The following is a 21,373-nucleotide window of genomic DNA, read 5'->3' as shown; positions in this document are numbered from 1 at the left end:
AGAGGATACCATTATGATTATCTAATCTGACATTCAGCATAACTTCTGCATGAAGTTCATAACCTGTCTTTCAGCAATAGCATATCTTTTAGGAAAAATCATCTTGATTTAAAGACGAGTGATGGAATTTCCGTTATATCCCAATGTAAATTGTGCCAATGTTAATTATCCTCACCATTAATAATATGGAATTCAAACTGTATTCTTTCCTTCACACACAGCCTTGCCAGTAATATTTATTCAGTAAAAGTTGTACCCTCAGTTAACAGCTATGCAAACAAAATCTTACTTATTAGGTATTTAATAGCTGTTCAAGACCATGCTCTACCATCTAGGCTTCCCTGAATTAGTTTCTTGCAATAACACCTGAAGTTTGGAATTGCGCTTTTTTGTAGTGTGTGTGCATGTAGCGCCACCTAGTGGAGAACAAAAGAAAAGCTATCCTTCCTTGTTCAGTGATTGCAGAGCAGTTAAATCAAAATCAACAAAACAGCCACCTGAATTGAGAAACCAAAATGCATTTGGTTACATTTGTGTTGTGCATAAACCCATTAATACTGCAGACATTTGTGTTAATCTAAACCATATAGAGACTCAATTTAAATGTATACTCCCATTTAGGAAATGTAGTAAGAGAACGAAAAAAGTGCCACCATGGTTAAACAATAAAGTAAAAGAGGTAGGGAGAGACAAAAAGGCATCCTTTAAAAAATGGAAGTTAAATCCTAGTGAGGAAAATAGAAAGGAACATAAACTCTGCCAAGTGAAGTGTAAAAACGTAATTAGGAAGGCCAAAAAGAATTCGAAGATCAATTAGCTGAAGAGTCAAAAAGTAATAGGAAAAAAAATGTTAAGTACATCAGGAGCAAGAATCCTGCCAAACAACCAGTGGGACCACTGGATGATGGAGATGCTAAAGGAGCGCTCAAGGATGATAAGGCCATTGCAGAGAAACTAAATGATTTCTTTGCATCAGTCCTCATGGCTGAAGATGTGAGGGGGAGTCCCAAACCTGAGCAATACTTTTCAGGTAACAAATCTGATGAACTGTCTCCAAATTGAGGTGTCATTAGAAGAGGTTTTGGAACAAACTGATAAACTAATTAGTAATAAGTCACCAGGACCAGATGGCATTCACCCAAGAGTTCTGAAGGAACTCAAATGGGAAATTGCAGAACTGCTGACTGTAGTTTGTAACCTGTCATTTAAATCAGTTTCTGTTCCAGATGACCGGAGGACAGCTAATGTGACTCCAATCTTTAAAAAGGGCTCCAGAGGTGATCCTGGTAACTACAGGCCAGTCAGTCTGACTTCAGTACTGGGCAAACTGGTTGAAACTCCAGTAAGGAGCAAAATTGTCAGACACACTGATGAACATAATTTGTTGGGGACGAGTCAACATGGCTTTTATAAAGGGAAGTCGTGTCTCACCAATCTATTAGAATTTTTTGAAAGGGTCAACAAGCATGTGAACAAGGGGGATCCTGTGGATGTAGTGTACTTAGATTTTCAGAAAGCCTTTGACAAGGTCCTTCACCAAAGGCTCTTAAGCAAAGTTAACTGTCCTGGGATAAGAAGGAAGGTGCTCTCTTGGACTGGTAACTGGTTAAAAGATTGGAAACAATGGGTAGGAATAAAAGGTCAGTTTTCAGAATGGAGAGAGGTAAATAGTGGTGTCCCCCAAGGGTCTGTATTGGCAGCAATCCTATTCAACACATTTATAAGTGGTCTGGAAAAGGGGATAAACAGTGAGGTGGCAAAATTTGCAGATGACACAAAACTACTCAAAATAGTTAAGTCCCAAGCAGATAGTGAAGAGCTACAAAAGGATCTTAATAAATGGGGTGATTGGGCAACAAAATGGCTGATGAAATTCAATGTTGATAAAAGCAAAGTAATGCACTTTGGAATATATAATCCCAACTATACATATAAAATGACGAGGTCTGACTTAGCTGTTACCACTCAAGAGAGAGATCTTGGAGTCATTGTGGATAGTTCTTTGAAAATATCCACTCAGTGTGGTGCCGCCGTCAAAAAAGCTAACAAAATGTTGGGAATCATTAAGAAAGGAATAGATAATAAGACAGAAAATGTCATATTACCGCATTATAAATCCATGGTACATCCGCATCTGGAATACTGTGTGCAAATGTGGTCACTCCATTTCAAAAGAGATATATTGGAATTGGAAAAGATTCAGAAAAGGGCAACAAAAATGATTATGGGTATGGAATGTCTGCTATATGAGGAGAGAGTAATAAGACTGGGACTTTTTAGCTCAGGAAAAAAAGGCAATGCGGGGGAGATATGATAGAGGTATATAAAATCATGACTGGTGTGGAGAAAGTAAATAAGGAAATATTATTTACTCATTCTCACAACATAGGAACTAGGGGTCACCAAATGAAATGAATAGGCAGCAGGTTTAAAACAAACAATAGGAAATATTTTTTTCACACAACACAGTTAACCTGTGGAACTCCTTGCCGGAGGATGTTGTGAAAGCCAAGGCTATAGCAGAGTTTTTAAAAACTAGATAAATTCACAGAGGATAGGTCCATCAATGCTTATTAGCCAGGACAGGCATGGAGGGTGTTCCTAGCCTCTGTTTGCTAGAGGCTAGAAATGGGCAACAGGAAACTAATCACTTGGGCTGTGTCTACACTAGCCCCTTCCTTTCAAAAGGCATGTGGTAATGAGCAAGGTTGGAAGATGCTAATGAGGCGCTGCCATGAATATGCAGAACCTCATTAGCATAATGGTGGCCATGGCGATTCGAGAGTGCCACTTTCAAATTGCACGCCACCCATATAGATGGGGCTTTCAAAAGGACCCCCCAGTCTTCAAAAGCCCGCTATTCCTAAAACCAAATAGGAATAAGGGGCTTTCGAAGTCCGGGGGGTCCTTTCGAAAGGCCTCCGTCTACACGGGTGGTGTGCAACTTGAAAGTGGTGCTTTCAAATTGCCATGGCCACCATTATGCTAATAAGGCACTGCATATTCATGGAAGCGCCTCATTAGCATCTTCCGACCTTGCTAATTACCATGCCTTTTTCGAAAGGAAGGGGCTAATGTAGATGTGGCTTGGATGATTACCTGTTCTGTTCGTTCCCTCTGGGGTGCCTGGCATTGGTCACTGTAAGACGACAGGGTATTGGACTTGATGGGCCTATGATGTGACCCAGTATGGCCACTCTTATGGTCTAGGATATTCACTTACTAAATGTGAACCATATTCATAACAATAAAAACTTTTTAGGTGCAGCAAAATTTCCTGCGTGTATAATAATGATACAGTATTCAGATCTAGTAACAGAGAGAAAGACGTGCTAGTCTATATACTATCAAAACAAAAAAGCAGTCAAGTAGCACTTTAAAGACTAACAAAATAATTTATTATTAGGTGAGCTTTCGTGGGACAGACCCACTTCTTCAGGCCATAGCCATACCAGAACAGACTCAATATTTAAGGCACAGAGAACCAAAAATAGTAATCAAGGTAGACAAATCAGAAGAAAAATGATCAAAGTGAGCAAATCAGAGAGTAGAGGGGCAGAAGGGGGAGGGGAGGGCATCAAGAATTAGATTAAGCCAACACTCTTGAAAAAGAAGCTGCTGAACTCTTTTATATTCAAATACAATGTGTCCACCTTGATTACTGTTTTTGGTTCTCTGTGCCTTAAATATTGAGTCTGTTCTGGTATGGCTATGGTCTGAAGAAGTGGGTCTGTCCCACGAAAGCTCACCTAATAATAAATTATTTTGTTAGCCTTTAAAGTGCTACTTGACTGCTTTTTTGTTTTTATGCAGATCTAGTAGCATTTAGCCTGCATATTCTAGTTATTCCTCCTTTGTTAATGCATTTTTTGTGAAATATTAATGTATCCTGCAAGTATAGAAGGTTCAGAATAGTTATAAACTTTTAATAGGCTCTTTTCAGAATAATAATAGATACTAATCACCAATAGATATTAATCACAAAGTTTATTAACTATTACTGGAAAAGGTTAACTGTGTATCAGTGTATAACTATACAAAATGTCATGCTTGTAATTGAAAGTGCAGATTATTCACTATATTCACCATTGTGTTAACTGACTTGCTACTAGGATAGTTGAAAATTATTCCACAAGTACGCTCATCCCTTATTAAACGAGTACTTACGAGTACTCGCTTAAACGAGGTACACATTTACTTACCGTAATTGTCTGAGTGAACTTCCCTCCACTAATACGAGGCTAATCCCCTCCCCCTGGTTCCAACCTGCCCTAGTCTGACACCCCTCCCCGCCGGCCCCACAGCAGCCTGACCCCCCACTTCTGCTGGCCCCGTGGCAACCACACACACACACACACCCCCGCCAGCCCAGCAGCAGCATGATCCCCTGCTGGCCCTGCAGTGCCTACCCACACCAGCCTGACCCCTATCCCGCACCAGCCCCATCGCAGCCTGACCCCCACCCTCTGCCATCCCCACAGCAGCCTGACCCCCACCCCCCACTGGCCCTGCGGTAGCCTGACCCCCACCCTCTGCCAGCCCCACAGCAACCTGACCCTCCTCCCTAGCGGCTGGCCCTGCCGACCAGCCCTCTGGCAGTCTGACCCCTGTGGTGGCCCCATGGCCCTAACCCCCCCCCCCCCAACCCCGCAGACTGGCCCCACGGCAGCCTGACCCCTGCCTCCCCCACCCAGGGCGGACTACACATTCAACCTTCAGTAGCCTGACCTTCCTACCCCCCCAGGGAAACAACCAGCCACCAGGTTTTAACCCTCCCTCTCACTCATAGCCCTAAACTGCCCCCAGCCTTTAAACTCCCTGCCCCACCCGCCTTCAAACCCAAGGTTCGCTTACTTTCCAAAAGCCACACCACATGCTGCCATGCCTTCGGAAGCTCTAGGAACTAATCAGAGACTTTTATGTGTATTCTAATGACAATTTAGTGCCCCTCCTATGAGTTTGCACCTACAAGCACAAAGTTGGGAACCAATTGTGCTCCTAGAGCGAGGGTTGAGCGTAGTTAAATTTTTAAGCAACTGTCTTTGCTTTCAGTTGGTAGATATACAGAAAATAAGGTTAGAGTGAATGGGAGCTAACTGCAATATGTTAACTATGTAACAGCAATGCTTTTCTTGTGCCAGTACTTGCCGGTACTCTGTACCAGCACTTTAGCAACCCCAGCCTTGGGTTTAGCTAAGGCAGCAGGGCAGGAAGCTGGGTGAGTACCAGCACCTCTTTTTTTTACAACGAAGGCTCTGCATAACAGCGATGTGTTGTGTCAGCTTAAAAAGTGATAATCTGTCAAAACGCCTTTGATGTTATTTGGTTGGCTTGTTTTACACTTTCTTGCCTGCAGGTACTCTTCTTGAGTGTATGAGGCACAACTTCACCTCAAGAAATGTAACTTCTATTTGTTACTGTTTTTTATTTATGCCTTCAAATTCTGATCATGGAAACTATTTTAAACCTGAAGATATTGGGACTGCTCATATCCTTAAAATTAATAGTGTACATAAGTGTTGACAGGATTGGAACTCAGTCTGCACCTATTCATAATTACAAAGCCAAGTCACATCCAGTTTAACATTTATTTTTATTCCTTTATTTAGAGTTTGGAAAAGTTCCTCAGTCGTCATCTACTCAAATTCCTAACCACTGTGAAAAGGAAATACTAGTGGCAGACACCTGTGATCAAGAACTGTCACCTATAGCAAGTAAATGCTAGGTTTAATCATATTTATTTTACCAGGTTGTGACAAAGCTCCAAGCTTGTCCTTGTCAGGTCTTGCACTATGTGGTGGTTTAAATGCAGCTTCAGAGGCTCGCTGTGTCCCCTGATCTGCCTCCTGCTCTCGCAGAGGCTTGGGTGACAGCGTCATTGAGCCATTCTCATCATTGGCTAGTCCAAAATACAGTCATTAGTGGAGAAGACCCCTCCTTTAGGGGTGCTCAGTCTCCTCCTGCCCTCTAGGGCCGCCCTGGGGTGTGGGGTGGTCTGAGGGGAACCTAGACCCCTCCCACACATACCAGGTTCTGGCTCAGGGACCTTAGGCAGCTGTGGCTGGAGGGACTTCCCTCCTTAGGCCCTCCTGGTGCAGCAAACTGCCTCCCTGGGTGACTTCCACCTGATGCCTCCCCAGTACCTTCCTCAGGTAACTGCAATCCTCTCTTCTTGGTAGTCCTCCTTCCACACTCTTTGTCCATTCTCTGTCTCCCCCCTGTAGTAAGTAGAGGCCCAATATGAGGCCTTAGGCCTGAACCAAAGTAATGGTCAAGACTTTGCTGACAGAAAGCAAAGTTCAGCTGTGAGCTAAAGGAATGCATTGCTCACAGAACTTGGCAAGAAGAGGGTTGATGGTGCGTAAACATATCTACCTAGCATATTGAAGTAGGTACATGGTACCAGAACACCATACCCCAGAACATTCCACAGATAAGAAAGAATAGGCCAATCCGTCCCAATGACAGGGGCAAAAGGGTAATATGGCAGGTACATGGTACCAGAATACCCTACCCTGGAACATCCCACAGATAAGAAAGAATAGGCCAATCCATCCCAATGACAGGGGCAAAAGGGTAATATGATGGATAGAGTTGTTTTGTTCGAACCAACATGTACAAGGTGAGAGGCGGCACCTGACTACGTAGAAGGGTTGTACCTCAATACGTCAGGAGTGATGTGTAAATTGTTTGTACCTGTGTATAAGAATGTACCCCTGGGGTATGGTCTGGGTCTGGCCGAGGGGGCAGTGGAAAGTCCTGCCACTGACTGAGCCGAGTCCATTGACCGTGGGTGCATATTTGTAGTACGCCCTGACTTAGACTGAGAAGTCTACAGGGAACTACTATTGTGTCCAATACGGCAATAAACCTGGCCGACGTGCCTTCGCATCTTACTAGACTCTGTGGTCATTGGGGGTTCTCTTCGGGTCTGCTGTGTCAGCTATCTGCAGAGCTGGGGCAGCACACAGAGGGAACACGCACGCAGCCGAGTGATACCAACACTGGAGAGAGCAGAGCACCACGCTGGTAGCATCTGACAACACCCCCCACCTGCTTACCTGAAAGAAAACCCTTTTGAAGGGTTCCACAGTCCGTAATTAGCCACAGGTGCTAAATTGGCAGCAGGTGCTAGTTTAGCCTGTTGCTGCTAGATGACCCCGGATAAGCCTCAGTCTCTGGGAAACATGAAAGCACATACCCAACCCAGCTGCCAACATATTTCCCTTTCACGAGGCTGTTGCAGGTCGGGGTCTATCACAAGATTTAAAAAAAAAAAAAAAGACAGTTAGGGAAACCAGTAGCTCAAATTCCAATTGCAGTTGTCTTTGAGCATGGGAGCCCAAAAAAAAGAGAGAGTAATCTTAATCCCAGAATTACTGTGGATATTTTCTCAGTGAGCGGGCATAAACTCCTAAATTCTTATTTCCGTTCCATTTTTATTTTGGGAAAGTCTTTCAATTTCTATAAAATAGAGTAAAATACTGTAGGTGTTAGACCTTATTATTCTTTTATTTTTCCATTGCAGTTTGCAATATAAGCAGTTATAACTAAAATCTTTTCTCCCTTTTGATTCCAAACATTTAAACTTGGTTTCTGTTCCTGTATTCTTGGCATACTTGTGAGTTGATGTATCTTTATTTTTTCTCCACTTTATGTTCTTTGCTTTAGAGACAAGATGTCAAGTTTGTAATTTTCAGAAATGTATGTTTTCTGGACTTTTTTCTTTCTGGGAAATGTTTAATTAGATGCCAGGAAATAGCCCTGTTTCATCTTAAAACAAAACAAAACATTATTTCTCCTTGGTTTAATGAGTTGAGACATTCTGCAACCCTGTAAAACAGCAAATTTGCCTTTTTTCCCTAATCTAAATTTTAGATGAATAACTTAAAGGGAGGAAAAAGCTACAGGTATTGAATGGAAATATGCATGCAGTCGTCTCACTGTTTTACACAATTGTCAACATTTCATATTGCATATCTACAATTAAATTATTAGAAATTCTATAAAGCTATATGGCATTAAAAATATTTAAGATGTCAGACCTAACTTAGGCACCTATGAGCAGATCATTCCTGCATGTCTGCTGCCATGTTTCCTGTGTTTTATGAGACAGCCTAGATTTCCTGCAAATGGGATTATCTTTATGGAATTAACTGTCTGGAGCAATAATCCTAGTTTCAATTTTAAATTCCTCTAAATTAGAGGCAGATATTAAATGTTCCCAGATATATTAGAATAGTTAAAATAAGATCTTTCGTTTAACTTAGTTGATTTAATTTGTAGATCAAATAGGCCTTCCTGAAATGCTGAGCTTCATAGTCAGTACATTTATTCTGGGTGTTTTCAAAATATAAAAATTCTTCACCCAAAAGCAGAGAAGCCAAGTAAAATGCGAAATAACAAAATGTTTTGAGCTGTATATAACATATACTAAAATGCACTATAATAAGCATTAAATTTAATAATCAGTTTTAAAAATCATTGATGTCAAATGAGCTTGATGAAACTGCTTTAGTCGGGGACAGATTTTCCAGGTTGCATATTCCTAATTGGCACTTTGATAGAGATAATTGTCTACTACTCTACCTATTTTGTGTATGTACCTGCAAACGTTGACCTGAAGTTATCTATTTGCATGTAAAATCTTTGTCAATTAATGTAAAGAGCAGACGAAAGATTGCAGGCAATTAGTGTATTAGCAATTGTGGTGTCTTCTGCAGAACTGTAAAATGACTGTGGTCGGCATAGATGTGAAGGATGACATCACGTATCCCAGTATTCTTAGCAAGTCAGTACAGTAAACCCTTGACATGTGATTTCGATATGCAGTTAACTTGCATTAATGGAAGTTAATTGCAAATTGAAACTGTCTAGCCCCCAGCTGGGGAGCCTGGCATGCAGACAACTGCTTGCAGCGCAGTTTCTCGCAGCTGGGAGAAACCATGTCACAAGCAGCTGCATGCACCCCAGTTGGGATAAGCTGGGGGCTGTGTGGCTCCCCCCCGACCACCACCACTTTCCCCAGCTGTTGAAATTGGCAGCTGGAACCAGCAGCTGTGCCACTTCTCTCAGCCATGGGAAGCAGGTGGCTGAACCATGGCAGAGTGCTGCTGTTCCCCAGCTTCCCCCAGCTGGCGGGGGAGCAGCAGAGCTCTGCAGGGTCTCCAGCTGCCTGCTTCCCCAGCCAGTGGAATTCCAGGGATCTCCCCAACCCCCGCCCTCCCTGCAATTTATGCAAGATGTGATTTACATGGAGGTTGCCTAGGATGCAACATCCACGTAAATCAAGGACTTACTGTATATGTTAATAGAAGAAGTAGGTCACTTTTACTTCCATGTACCTTTCCTGACACCACTTCCTAAACTTGATTTTTTTTCCATTGAACTAAAATGAAAATACTTAATTTGGTACCTGGGAGTACAGGCCTTGATGTGTTCATGAAAGAGGCATGATGATAACATATGTACTTTCCCCATTCAGAATTTTTATTCTTTTATGCTCCAAAAGAATTTTTTTTTTTTTTAAGGAACAATACAGAAACCAAAAGGAACCCACTCGTTCTTCTGGGTCCATTTTCTCTGTGCTTCCGTGTCTGTTTGGCTTTTGCTGCTCAGCACTCTGCTTTGCTTCAAGTAGAGAAGTGTGTTGGAAGAGGTAGCTCTTTCAAGATACACAGAGACCTCAAAAAAATCTGTGATAGCTTGTGAAGCACAGCCATTATAGCTAGCTAAAGGCAATGGCTCTTTAAAATGTTAGTTTTACTGGAATCTTAATATTCTTATTTTATGCTGTCAAACTACCCACTAAAATCAGATCAAATATATTTAGTGCTTAAGTTGGGAGTGTTGTTTTATTATTTATATTTTGTAGATGTAATTATTAAGACTGACTGAATGTCTTAAAAATGCAGTAATTAAGAAATAACCTTGCATGGTACTCAGACTCTTTAGGCAGAGTTCTTATTTTAAAGAATCTAGATTGTCATGCTTTACTTCAGTCTTCCCAGTCACAGAGGTGTGAGATGTTTCATAGTACATGCAGTATGTTAGAAAAGTTGGATTTTTAAATGTTTACCTTTCTACCTTTACCTTCTCATGCACTATCGCCAGTGACACATATGTAGTACACCATCCACTTGCCACTGTCCTGCATTCATGCTCTATATGAGAAGCTTAAAAGGGAAACTTTTGCTCAGGTTATTGCTGTACAGTTTAGTTTTGAGGGACTGCATATAAATACAAGGTATATCTTCCATTCTGCGTAGACAGGAATCCCAAGTTTTCACTAAACTGACCATGCCTCCAAACAATTCCATCACTTCTGTCACTTTGATGTAGTTTTAAGTGTATAGGTTCTTCACGTCTGACTTGATTTATACAATACCTGTGTACAAGTAGTAAAACACAAATTTTCAAGTATGTACAATTAATCCTTTTTCTATATATGCAGGTAAACAAGGGATGGGAAACTATTCTGTTGCAAAGCCATCTTTTAACTTGGCTGCAGTTGTTGCAGAAACAATTGGACTTGTTCGGGAAGAATCTGTAAGTAATGTTCCCATATTTCTCAAAAAAAATCTTATAATGCAGTTATTGAGCAATGCAGTGTTTGTTGAGCTGTGTAACTATCCTTGTTGGGAAAGTGCTGAGCTCTAGGAAGTTAAAAGTTGTATTAGGAAAGCAAAGTAATTCTTGACTATTTTCATTTTAAGATTTAGCAAAAGCCTCCTGAATAATACATTTTCTTAAATAATCTAAATACTGATCTCTTTGCTTGCTCCTGATGGAATGGCCTAGAAAGAACATAAATGAACAGGCTGTTCTTTCCACAAGCTTTAAGTAGCTTTATAAAATACATTATTTCTCCGCCTATTGACGACTCTTCATTTTAATAAAACAATTACCTAGGTCCACAAAGCTGGCTAGTCCCCGCTCAGAGCAGGACCTGAGGTGGTGGGAGGAGGGGGAAGGGTGGTTCTAAATCACTTATATAATCCTTCTGATTCAGACCGGCTGGGATTGAATCAGCATTCCCTCTAATTTTTTCCATCCATGGTGAGAATAAAATGTATCATGTGCACCATCAATAGAAACATATGCTGCCAGCTGTGAGCGCTCTGCTACTCAGCTGAGCGGCACCTGAATCGCTGTTGGGCGGCCAATCAAGCACTCAGTTTACAGGGAGCACTGGATTGAACCCAGTCCTCCATTATAATTTTGAGCAGGTATTAGAATAATCTCTAAACTCATCTGCCAGAAATCACCAGTGTCCAGCAAACGTTTGCTCATGTGCTTTGGGGAGTAGGGGGAATTACTGGCATACAGGTGTTGTGGATGGCTCCTTGCCACCCATACAATCCAGCTACCTGGTCATGCAGATTTCTGGCCTTGCATCATTAGAGCAAAGGGAGTAGAACAGGTGACTCAATCTGCCTCAATATAAATAATAAATAACATTAATAAAAATGTAGTAAAATAAAATTTAATTATAGTAACTATGAATTATTTTTGAACAATTTGAATTCTCTGGTTTACTACTACAATCAGTTAGGATCATAACAGAGAAAATCATCCAAGAGATCTCTACCCTCACTAGCATAAGGATAACTCTCCGTAACATGGGAGTCAGACCTTTTGAGAGGTGTTCCAGGACAGTAGAGCAAACTCCCATAGGAACAAAGGACCATCACAAACCACCTCACCACCTGGTATTCATCTGAATTCCAGGTGGTGGTGAACACAGAGGTGCTGTCTTACAATTTGCCGTTAGTGGATACACATTGTTACCACTGAATTTTGCGTTCATTCACAGAATAGAACTTGCTCCCATTTCTATTTTGATAAACATTAAAATGGAGCTGGATACTTACCAGGCTCCATGGCAGACCATTCCTGTAGGAGTCACCAGAAAGTTTTTCTGAGTACAGTCATGGGTTGACCTGCAGCTGCTTCTGCAGTAAAGCCTCCTCTGGGACTGGTGTCAGCAGCAGTGGCTTTGCTAACTTCATGCATGTGAAGGAGGTTCTTCAAATGGTGTTGCCTCTGTGCTCAAGTGCTGGGTCCACTAACCCAAGTCCCGCTTACCTTGGACTTTACATTGAAGTGCTGACACATCCTCTCCAGGGTAGAATCAGAGGATAGTAAAAGAATATGCATAGAATATTGTTTTTCTTAGGACTACAGTATTAAGCAAGTCCTTTACTAGTTTGCATACATAAAATACAGGAGGCAACTCTTTAAAAAGCATTGTTTATTTTTTTATGGCTTATTTAAAAGTAGTTTGTTAAAGTAGTATAATAGCTGGCTGCTAAAATTCAACTACTTATACATTCCAATATTTTAAAAATTGAATTATTTAGTCTATATGGGATTTTGGTGTTCTGATTTGGAAGTCTAATATTCATAATTTTTTTTTTGTATTTTCATACAAATGTGCTTTCTTTTTGTGGTATTCAAGGAGTCCCAGAGTGTACTGAATTCTCTGAGAAGTAACATTCCAATGACCCAAATGCCGCAGAGCCCCCAGCAGGAAGACTCCAGAAAACAGCTAGCTCATGAATTAATAAAAAATGATGACAACTTGGGGTGAGTTTCTTTTAATTGATAGCAAATAAAAATTGAGAGGTAAATGGGCTTATATAAAATCTTGATTTTGATAGAATTAAATGTCTGACTTTAAAGGAAGGGCTCTGCAAAACCCCACTACAAGTGAAACTGCTCTAGTCTGGCACTCTTGGGACCTGACTATTGCTGAGCGAGAGAATTTGCTGGACCAAGTAAGGTCATATATTCACTAGCAGCATTACTAACACTTCTTCTTCGAGTGTCCCCGTGGGTGCTCCACATTAGGTGTCGGGCTTGCCCGGCGCCGCAGATCGGATCTTCCAAGCAGTTTCTGCTGGACCGCGCATGCGCCGGTGCGCGCCACTCCCTTGTGCGCTCCTGGCCACGTGCGCGATCTGGTCCCCGCCAGTTCCTCTTAACTGCCGTCGGCTGCAGATGGAATCCGACTAGGCTACGGCCAAGTTAGCGTATTCAATGGTTTTTAGCTGTTTTCTTTAAAGTTTCAAGTTCTTAGTCTATTGTTAAGTTAGCCAGTTATTTTCAAAAAAAAAAAAAAAGACAAGAAACAAGAAGCGGGACGGAATCCAGTCCAGTCCTAGTATCAAGCAGAGCACCGGAGACCAGGAGCCTAGGGCCATTAGCCCTTCTGCCGCAGCAGGCTATCCGAGAGGGGGAAAACAGCACAGAGAAGGTGCTAAGTACCCCATTAACGACTAAAAGACTCACCAACAATGTCCTCTTCAGGATTCAAGAAATGTGAGTCTTGCCGAGAGGCAATGCCAGCGTCTGATGGGCACAGTCACTGTATAAGGTGCCTTGGGGAGTCCCAAGTCACGCAGAAATGCTCCTTCTGTGCAAAATTAACAGCCAGAGCAAGGAAGGACAGGGATATGCGGCTTAAAATGCTGCTATTCGACAAGGCCCTCCAGCCAGACGCGCCGGAGTGGCTGCAGCAGGAGGGACCCTCCGGGGCCCATAAAAGGAAAGCTGCCTCCCTCACCCCATCAGCGCAAAAACGGAGGAAAGCCTCCCCAGCCCGATCCCTGCCGGCAGCAACAGCGAGCGGGACGGGAGGAGCACGCAGCCCCCAGCCGCAGCAACAGCTGATCGCCGGCGGCACGGAGAGCCACGTGGAGGCGGCTCAGCCTCCGATGATCAAACAGCCGACCCGCACCACAGGCAGGGCGGCGGCTAAACAAGCGCCGGTACCGGCGGCACCGGAGGCAGCAGCACTGACCCCCGGGGAACCGGCGGTGCAGAGCGCGCAGGCACGCAGCCTGCAGGCACCAGAGGACACTGCCCGCGCGGCACCGCCCAAGAGTGTGCCGGGCGCGGATGGGGCCCTGATCCCCTGCATGTCAGGGGGCGGAGCCACCCCCTCAAGGGAGCGGGAAGGCTGCACAGAAAACAAGGCACCGCAGCCCCTCTCTAGTCAGGGCTGCAGAGTTGCTTTCTCTCAGCCCTCCGCTCATGTTGCGGACTCCAACTAGAAGGCAGGGGTCCCCCCTAGCCTACCCGGAGCCCCCGTCTCCATTTTCACAACCAGCCTCGCCCTGGCTGGGACCTCACCCTTCTTGGGGTTTGAGCCGCTGGAGTACTATCACAAATCGCTCTCTCCAGTGTCCCATGTGTCTCGACGATCTCGCTCCCCCAGACGCAGGGGGTACGCACCAAGGGAGTGGTCCAGGTCACCTTCCCAAGAACAGTGTCCATGCTGCCATGGTCGTCCCTATCATGCGGGCCATAGACACCACCGGCATTCTACCAGGGAAAGATCCCCACAGACGGTCCCGTATCCCCGAGGGCAATCGCAAATGGGGACAGAGACTCAAGTATCTCAGGGAACTGGTTATGGAACCCCGAGATTTTCCCTCGCAAGCTTCCAGCGAGCGGATGTACCATCGCCAACAGGAACCGGAAGGGTCCAGAGAGGCGTATCCTAGTGGTTCCTCGCTCTCCTCCCTGGACGAGGCTCCGGCTCCGGGGGACGTCCATCCTCCGGACGATCTCAAACAGTTTCAAGAGCTGTTTAAAAGGGTGGCCTTCACGCAAGGCATCCAGACAGCAGAGGTGCAAGAGAAACACCATAAGCTCCTCAAAAATCTGAGACCTCCAGCCTCCTCCAAAATAGCAATACCGCTTGACGAAGCAATCTTGGAGTCCGCCACTACAATATGGCAGACCCCTGCGACTATTCCGCCTGTCCACAAGAGAGCGGACAAGAAATACTTCGTGCCGGCGAAGGGCATGGAGTTCCTGTTCAGCCACCCACAACCAAATTCCTTGGTGGTAGAGTCGTCGCAACAAAGATCAAAGACATCTCAATTCAAGACAGGGGGAACAGACAAAGATGCCAAGAAGCTAGAGCTGTTCGGCAGAAAGGTCTACTCCTCCTCCACACTACTATTGCGAATGGCAAATTACGCAGCGCATCAAGCTAACCACAATTTCGACAACTACACTAGGTTAACCTCCCTCATGGACTCGCTTCCAGAGGACAAGAAACCGGTGCTCAAGGCCATCGTGCAAGAAGGCTACGCGGCCTCGAGGACGGGAGTTCAGATCGCCCTGGATGTTGCGGACACAGCAGCACACTCCACGGCTACGGCAGTGGTGATGCGAAGGGAGTCCTGGCTCCAGACTTCGGGTATACCGAGGGATCTGCAGGCAAAGATCGTCGATCTTCCCTTCGACACGCAGAAGCTGTTTGCTGAATCAACTGACTCGGTCCTTCATTCCAGTAAAGATTCAAGAGCCACACTTAGGACCCTGGGGATTTACACCCCTCCATACAGAAAGAAAAAGTACTACCCTCAACAAAGACGGTACCAGTACCAGCCACAGCATCCCCAGTACCACAGGGGTTACGAGCAAGGGCGACATCAACAGCACCAGCAGTACAGAACTCCCAGGCGACATTCCCAACAGAGCCGTGCGTCCTCGGGGCAGGGCCAAAGGCCACAAGTTTGACAGACAGATCCAGGGCTGCGCCATCACTGCCATCGCACAAGGTCATCCGAAGCTGTTCTTCCACCATCGCCTCCGACCATTCTACGACCAGTGGCAAAGGATCACCACAGACAAATGGGTGCTGGAGATCATAGCCACGGGGTACGCCATCCCCTTCCAGTCGCTCCCACCGCCACGACCTCCACCCAGGCCCCACCTCCAGGAGGCCTCCCACGTAGCGAGGCTCAAGCAGGAGGTAGACCATCTCATGCTCATAGGGGCAGTGGAAAGAGTGCCGGAGCAACTGCAAGGGAAAGGGTTCTACTTGAGGTACTTCCTCACGGAGAAAAAGACAGGAGGCTGGAGGCCCATCTTAGATCTTCGAGGCCTCAACCGGTACCTGCGCAAGCAACGCTTTCGGATGATCACAGTCGCCTCCATCCTTATGGCACTGGACAATGGAGATTGGTTCGCAGCCCTCGACTTACAAGATGCGTATTTTCACATAACTATCCATCCGGCTCACCGGTGATTCCTCCGGTTCATGGTAGGCAAAGAACATTTTCAATACAAGGTCCTACTGTTTGGCCTCTCCTCGGCCCCCAGAGTCTTCACCAAGACCTTGGCAGTGGTGTCAGCCTACCTGCACAGACGGGGTATTTATATTCCCGTATCTGGACTACTGCCTACTCACAGGGGCCTTGAAGGAAGAGGTACTACGCATGATACGCGTCACAGCAGGCACGTTCTCTTCGCTCGGCCTGGTTATCAATCTGGCAAAATCAAAGATAGAACCCACACAGGACATAGAGTTCATAGGGGCACGCATAAATTCTATTACAGTGAGATTGTATCTACCAGAGACACGCTTTCGGGCCATCGGCTCCCTCGTGCAAGTCATCACCTTCAGCCCTACGGTGCCGGTTCTGACTTGCTTACAGCTGCTGGGCCACATGGCAGCAGCGACGTTCTTAGTACAGAACGCCAGGTTACACATGCGCAGCATGCAGCACTGGCTGGTGAGCGTATACAAACCGGCAGCACACACCGTTCACAGGGTGGTGTCGCCCACAACAGAGGTGCGCAAATCCCTGCAATGGTGGGTAAACCCCAAGAACATGCTAACAGGGGTACCCTTCCACCAACCACAAATATCGGTTTTTCTCACTACAGATGCCTCCCACATAGGGTGGGGAGCACACGTGGGTGAAGAGGTGACGCAAGGACTGTGGTCCTCCACGGAACAGTCACTGCACATAAATATACTGGAGCTCAGAGCAGTGTTCAATGCCTGCAGACGCTTTCGAGACCATATACAAGGCAAAGTAGTCGGGATCAGTACAGACAGTACCTCCACCATGTTTTATATAAATCGGCAAGGAGGAGCTCGGTCCCGTGCCTTATGTGCGGAAGCAGTCCGGTTGTGGAACTGGTGCATCGCCAACAATATAACCTTGAAAGCCTCATACTTACCAGGCGCTCACAATGTGAAGGCAGACCAGCTGAGCAGGCGTTTCGCACTCATGCATGAGTGGCAGATCCGTCCCGATCTGCTACGACCGATTTTTAATGCATGGGGCTTTCCCCAGATAGACCTGTTTGCCACTCAACACAACAAGAAGTGCCCACGATTCTGCTCCAGGGCAGGACTGGGACGGGGGTCCCTGGGGGACGCATTCGCGATCTCCTGGAGGGGCCCCCTGCTTTACGCTTTCCCTCCCACAGTGCTGATCCACAAAGTCTTGCAGAAAGCCAGGAGGAAAGGAGCCCGAATGATCCTGATAGTCCCAACGTGGGATCGACAGCAACGGTTCCCCCTACTCCTGCGCATGTCGGACCGTCCACCGATGCCCCTTCCGGTGGCACCGGATCTGCTCACGCAAGCCCAGGGGTCCATAGTGCATCCGCACCCCCAAGGCCTGCGACTACAAGCGTGGTTAATCCATGGCTCAGCTCCCTAGAGAGCACATGTACGGAGGAAGTGCAACAAGTCCTAGAAAGTAGCAGGAGGACTTCCACCAGGAAGACCTACAAGCAGAAATGGACTCGCTTCACGGCATGGTGTTCCACCAAACAGCTAGCCCCGCTTTCGGTGCCTATACCTGTAATATTAGAGTATTTACTGGACCTCAAGAGAGGAGGACTCTCACTATCCTCGTTAAAGGTCCACCTTGCCGCCATTTCGGCGTTCAGACACGAAGAGGAAGGGCACACGGTGTTTGCCCATCCCATGGTTACCAGGTTCCTCAAAGGTTTGGTAAACCTATACCCCCCTCGGAAACCGCTTCCACCTTCGTGGAACTTGGACCTGGTGCTTAATGCGCTAACGGGACCACTGTTCGAGCCTTTAGCCATGGTTTCCCTCCGCCTCCTTACGATAAAGACGACCTTCCTTCTCGCAATCACGTCAGCTCGCAGGGTGAGCGAGCTTGCGGCAGTTATGGCAACGCTACCCTGCACTGTTTTTTCCAAGGAGGCGGTGACTCTACGGCTGCATCCAGCCTTTGTTCCTAAGGTTTCTTCAGAGTTTCATATTAACGAACCTATTGTTTTACCCTCGTTTTATCCAAAGCCTCATAACTCTAACAAAGAGGCGCGCCTACACCTCCTGAACGTGAGGAGGGCGCTGGCCTTCTATATAGACAGGACCAAGCCCATCCGGAAAACGGATAGACTCCTGGTCTCTCTCGCTCCCAAATCGAAAGGAGAAGGTCTCTCTTCGCAGAGAATCTCGAAGCACATCGTATCCTGCATAAAAATGTGCTACGAACTCAAGAAGACTCCTTTACTGGCCCCGCCCAGTGCTCACTCCACTAGGGCGGTGGCGGCATCAACAGCCTTTTTCAGGGGCGTTGCGCTAAAGGACATTTGCACAGCGGCGACCTGGTCATCCTATGACACCTTCGCCAAGCACTACGCCCTTCACAGGGTATTCCAAGAGGATACCCGTCTCTCGACAGCGGTCCTCTCGGGGACAAGCTGCACATGATCCGATTACCCACCTCCTATCTTGGGTTACAGCTGGGTAGTCACCTAATGTGGAGCACCCACAGGGACACTCGAAGAAGAAAGAAAGGTTACTCACTGTAGTAACGGTGGTTCTTCTAGATGTGTCCCCGTGGGTGCTCCACTACCCGCCCATCCTCCCTGCTTCGGATCTCTGTTTAGTGTTTTGCAGGAGCATCCGAGGCGGTTGGTCAAGGAACTGGCGGGGACCGGATCGCGCACGTGGCCAGGAGCGTGCAAGGGAGTGGTGCGCACCGGCGCATGCGCGGTCTGGCAGAAACTGCTTGGAAGATCCGATCTGCGGCGCCGGGCAAGCCCGACACCTAATGTGGAGCACCCACGGGGACACATCTCAAAGAACTACCGTTACTACGGTGAGTAACCTTTCTTTCTGCTGCTTACTGGCTCTTAGAAGACACTGAAGGGTAAATTACATCTAAGTAACAGCACAGGACACTGAGAGCCAGGACTAGTGGCTGACAACAAACTTTATAGGACCATGGGAAACTTGGCCATGCCCATGATAAGCGGTCATCTGACTGACTAAAATCATGCTGTATTTACGGATGTTGCTAGACGAGAGAGTGCCAGATTAGAGAGGTTCAACCTGTAGTTTCATATTATGTGAACTTCATGGACCCAAACAGGTCAGTGTTCTGAAAACCAAACAAAATTCCTTACGAGTTGAAGAGATGTACATTATTTTCATTTCTCTCTTACCCAAATGACATCAAATGTTTAAAGTAGTAGTATCCCAGGGCAATGAATACCCACTTCTGAGATTTCCTTAACTGTTGTGGGTTCATTCTGAGGCACCTTTGACCTCAGACTCAGGAAAGATAGGGGAATGGCAGTAGAAATTCACTTTTCAGAAAAGAGACAGGCAGGTAGCCCATTCCCTTCATCTCTAGGATGGCATGGATGGCAGTGGTCATTTGGTGAGTGACTGCCACCAGAAAATCCCAAGATGGAATCATTTACTGCCCCACAGAATCATTTACTACTGGAGTACATAATTTTCCTCTCAATGAATATAGTTGCTGCAGACAATTGCTGGGTAATGTGCATGTTTTGGGGCAGTGTTTCTTTCTTTTTGACTCCATGGAACACCAAACGATGTTTTTTATGAGGAACACCTATGAAAATTTTCTGCAAAAAAAAAAAAAAAATTTGTCAGGCCAAAAAATAACCCAAACAGCAACATATGCAGCAAAAACAAAATGAAGTAATTGAGTATCATAGCAATGAAGAAGTACCGTATCTGGTTTTAATAACAGAAAATATATACCATCAGTATACGATATCAAAAAAGTGTCAGACAGTCGCAGCACACCTGCAAGTTGTTCATGGAACACCAGTGTTCTGCGGAACATAGCTTATGAAATGCTGTTTTAAGGTACTGAATTTTTTTAAAAATGGTCTTTTCCAGTGGTACAAGGAACGTCTTTCATCTCTCAATATGTTTAGACTTTCAGATCCATCTCAGAATACTCCACCAGATGTAGACTGGGACTCTCAGGTAGCTTCTCCTGTGTTTGGAGCATCTAACAACATGAAGAACAGACTGACCTCAAGTCTTTCCCCTTCTGTTTTAGAAACAGGACTGAAGACCAATGCCAAAAATAACCTGTTCCATTCTAGATCCCATAAAGTTAGATCGAAATCTGAAGATGTTGCTCTTGTTGCACCACTTAATCTTGGGACTGAATTAAACTCTGTTATCAGCCAGGCCTCAGCCAGTAAGCAGATAGTTGTGAAAAGGGATGCAAATGAATCCATAACTTGTATGGTCAACACTTGTTCAGGTAAAGACAAGAATGACTTCCTCCTTAAGCCTCACAAACAAATGGTAGACAGATGTGGTAAAAGAAAGAAAACAGGAGATGAGAGCATGATGAGCTGTGAAAAAACATCTTTCAACAAAGAAATCTCTTTCCCTTTCCAAGTAGATGTTCAACCTATTAATGGAGATCATCTAATTGATAAGCCTCTGGACTTGTCCGATCGTTTTTCTGCTACTCACTGTCAAGAAAAAAGCTTAGGAAGTGAAGAGATTTGTAAAAATAGACTCAGACAGGTAACTCTGCATGATTTTTCACAGCTGATGAAGCCTGTTCCAAAGGGTTCTTCATCTATCCAAAATACCAACAACGGAAACTGTTTGTTAGGGATAGAGTCAAAAGAAGACCCCTGTGTACAAGAGGTGATTCTCCAATCCCATGGCAAAACGTACCCAGACAAAAACCCTCTGATGCAAATAAAAGAAGAAATATCTGCTTTCAAAATCCCACCATTGCCCAACACAATGGAGACAGAAGTACTTTTTGATGATATGAAGGTATGTTACTTCTCTGGGGGGGAATTATGTATTTTATGTTTTTTCCTTTCCAAATGTTGTGTTCAAAGTCTGGGAAACATTAAAATTATAGTATGTTTTTAGGTTGCCAGTGGCCATGAACCAATTAGAAAGAAAACAAGGATGGGACATGGAGAATGTGAGCTGGCATCTGTACTTCAACCAAACCCTTGTAGAATAACACAAAATAAACCACAGCAAAATGAACAAGGTAACTTAAAATTTGTTGTTCTTTAGCCAATGCATGGAGTTTAAAGGAGTGGAATGTTCACATTTTTGTTGTTGTTCCTTTCCTTTAAACCTGCTCCCAGCTTCGTGTCCTTTGGTATGCTACCTCTTCTTCATAAAAGTAATTTCACGTTAAATATCTATAACCTCATTTGCCTCAAATCACTATTGAACATACCTGATTTCATGAAGCTTGCATCAGCAATGTCCCCAGATCATTCTGTTTACTAATTTGTCTATGGCTTTTTATTTTTAACTCAACAGAGG

At 45.1% G+C, this 21,373-nt stretch overlaps 1 protein-coding gene across 4 annotated transcripts in view; it reads left to right on the top strand.

Annotated features, from left to right (window-relative positions):
• Positions 1-21,373, top strand: part of RBBP8 (RB binding protein 8, endonuclease) — a 108,538-nt gene that overhangs the window by 39,704 nt on the left and 47,461 nt on the right. For all 4 annotated transcript variants that reach the window (XM_074987293.1, XM_074987292.1, XM_074987294.1 and 1 more), the window contains exons 8-12: positions 5,610-5,714; positions 10,454-10,548; positions 12,461-12,588; positions 19,990-20,860; positions 20,963-21,089. In XM_074987293.1, coding sequence (XP_074843394.1) covers positions 5,610-5,714; positions 10,454-10,548; positions 12,461-12,588; positions 19,990-20,860; positions 20,963-21,089 — 1,326 coding nt within the window. The remainder of the gene's footprint in view (positions 1-5,609; positions 5,715-10,453; positions 10,549-12,460; positions 12,589-19,989; positions 20,861-20,962; positions 21,090-21,373) is intronic.

This window comes from Carettochelys insculpta, chromosome 2 (assembly GCF_033958435.1).
Source record: "Carettochelys insculpta isolate YL-2023 chromosome 2, ASM3395843v1, whole genome shotgun sequence".
In the NCBI taxonomy this organism is placed as follows: domain Eukaryota; kingdom Metazoa; phylum Chordata; order Testudines; family Carettochelyidae; genus Carettochelys; species Carettochelys insculpta.
Note: the sequence above shows the minus strand (reverse complement) of the source record. Positions and strands in the feature narration are given on the sequence as shown.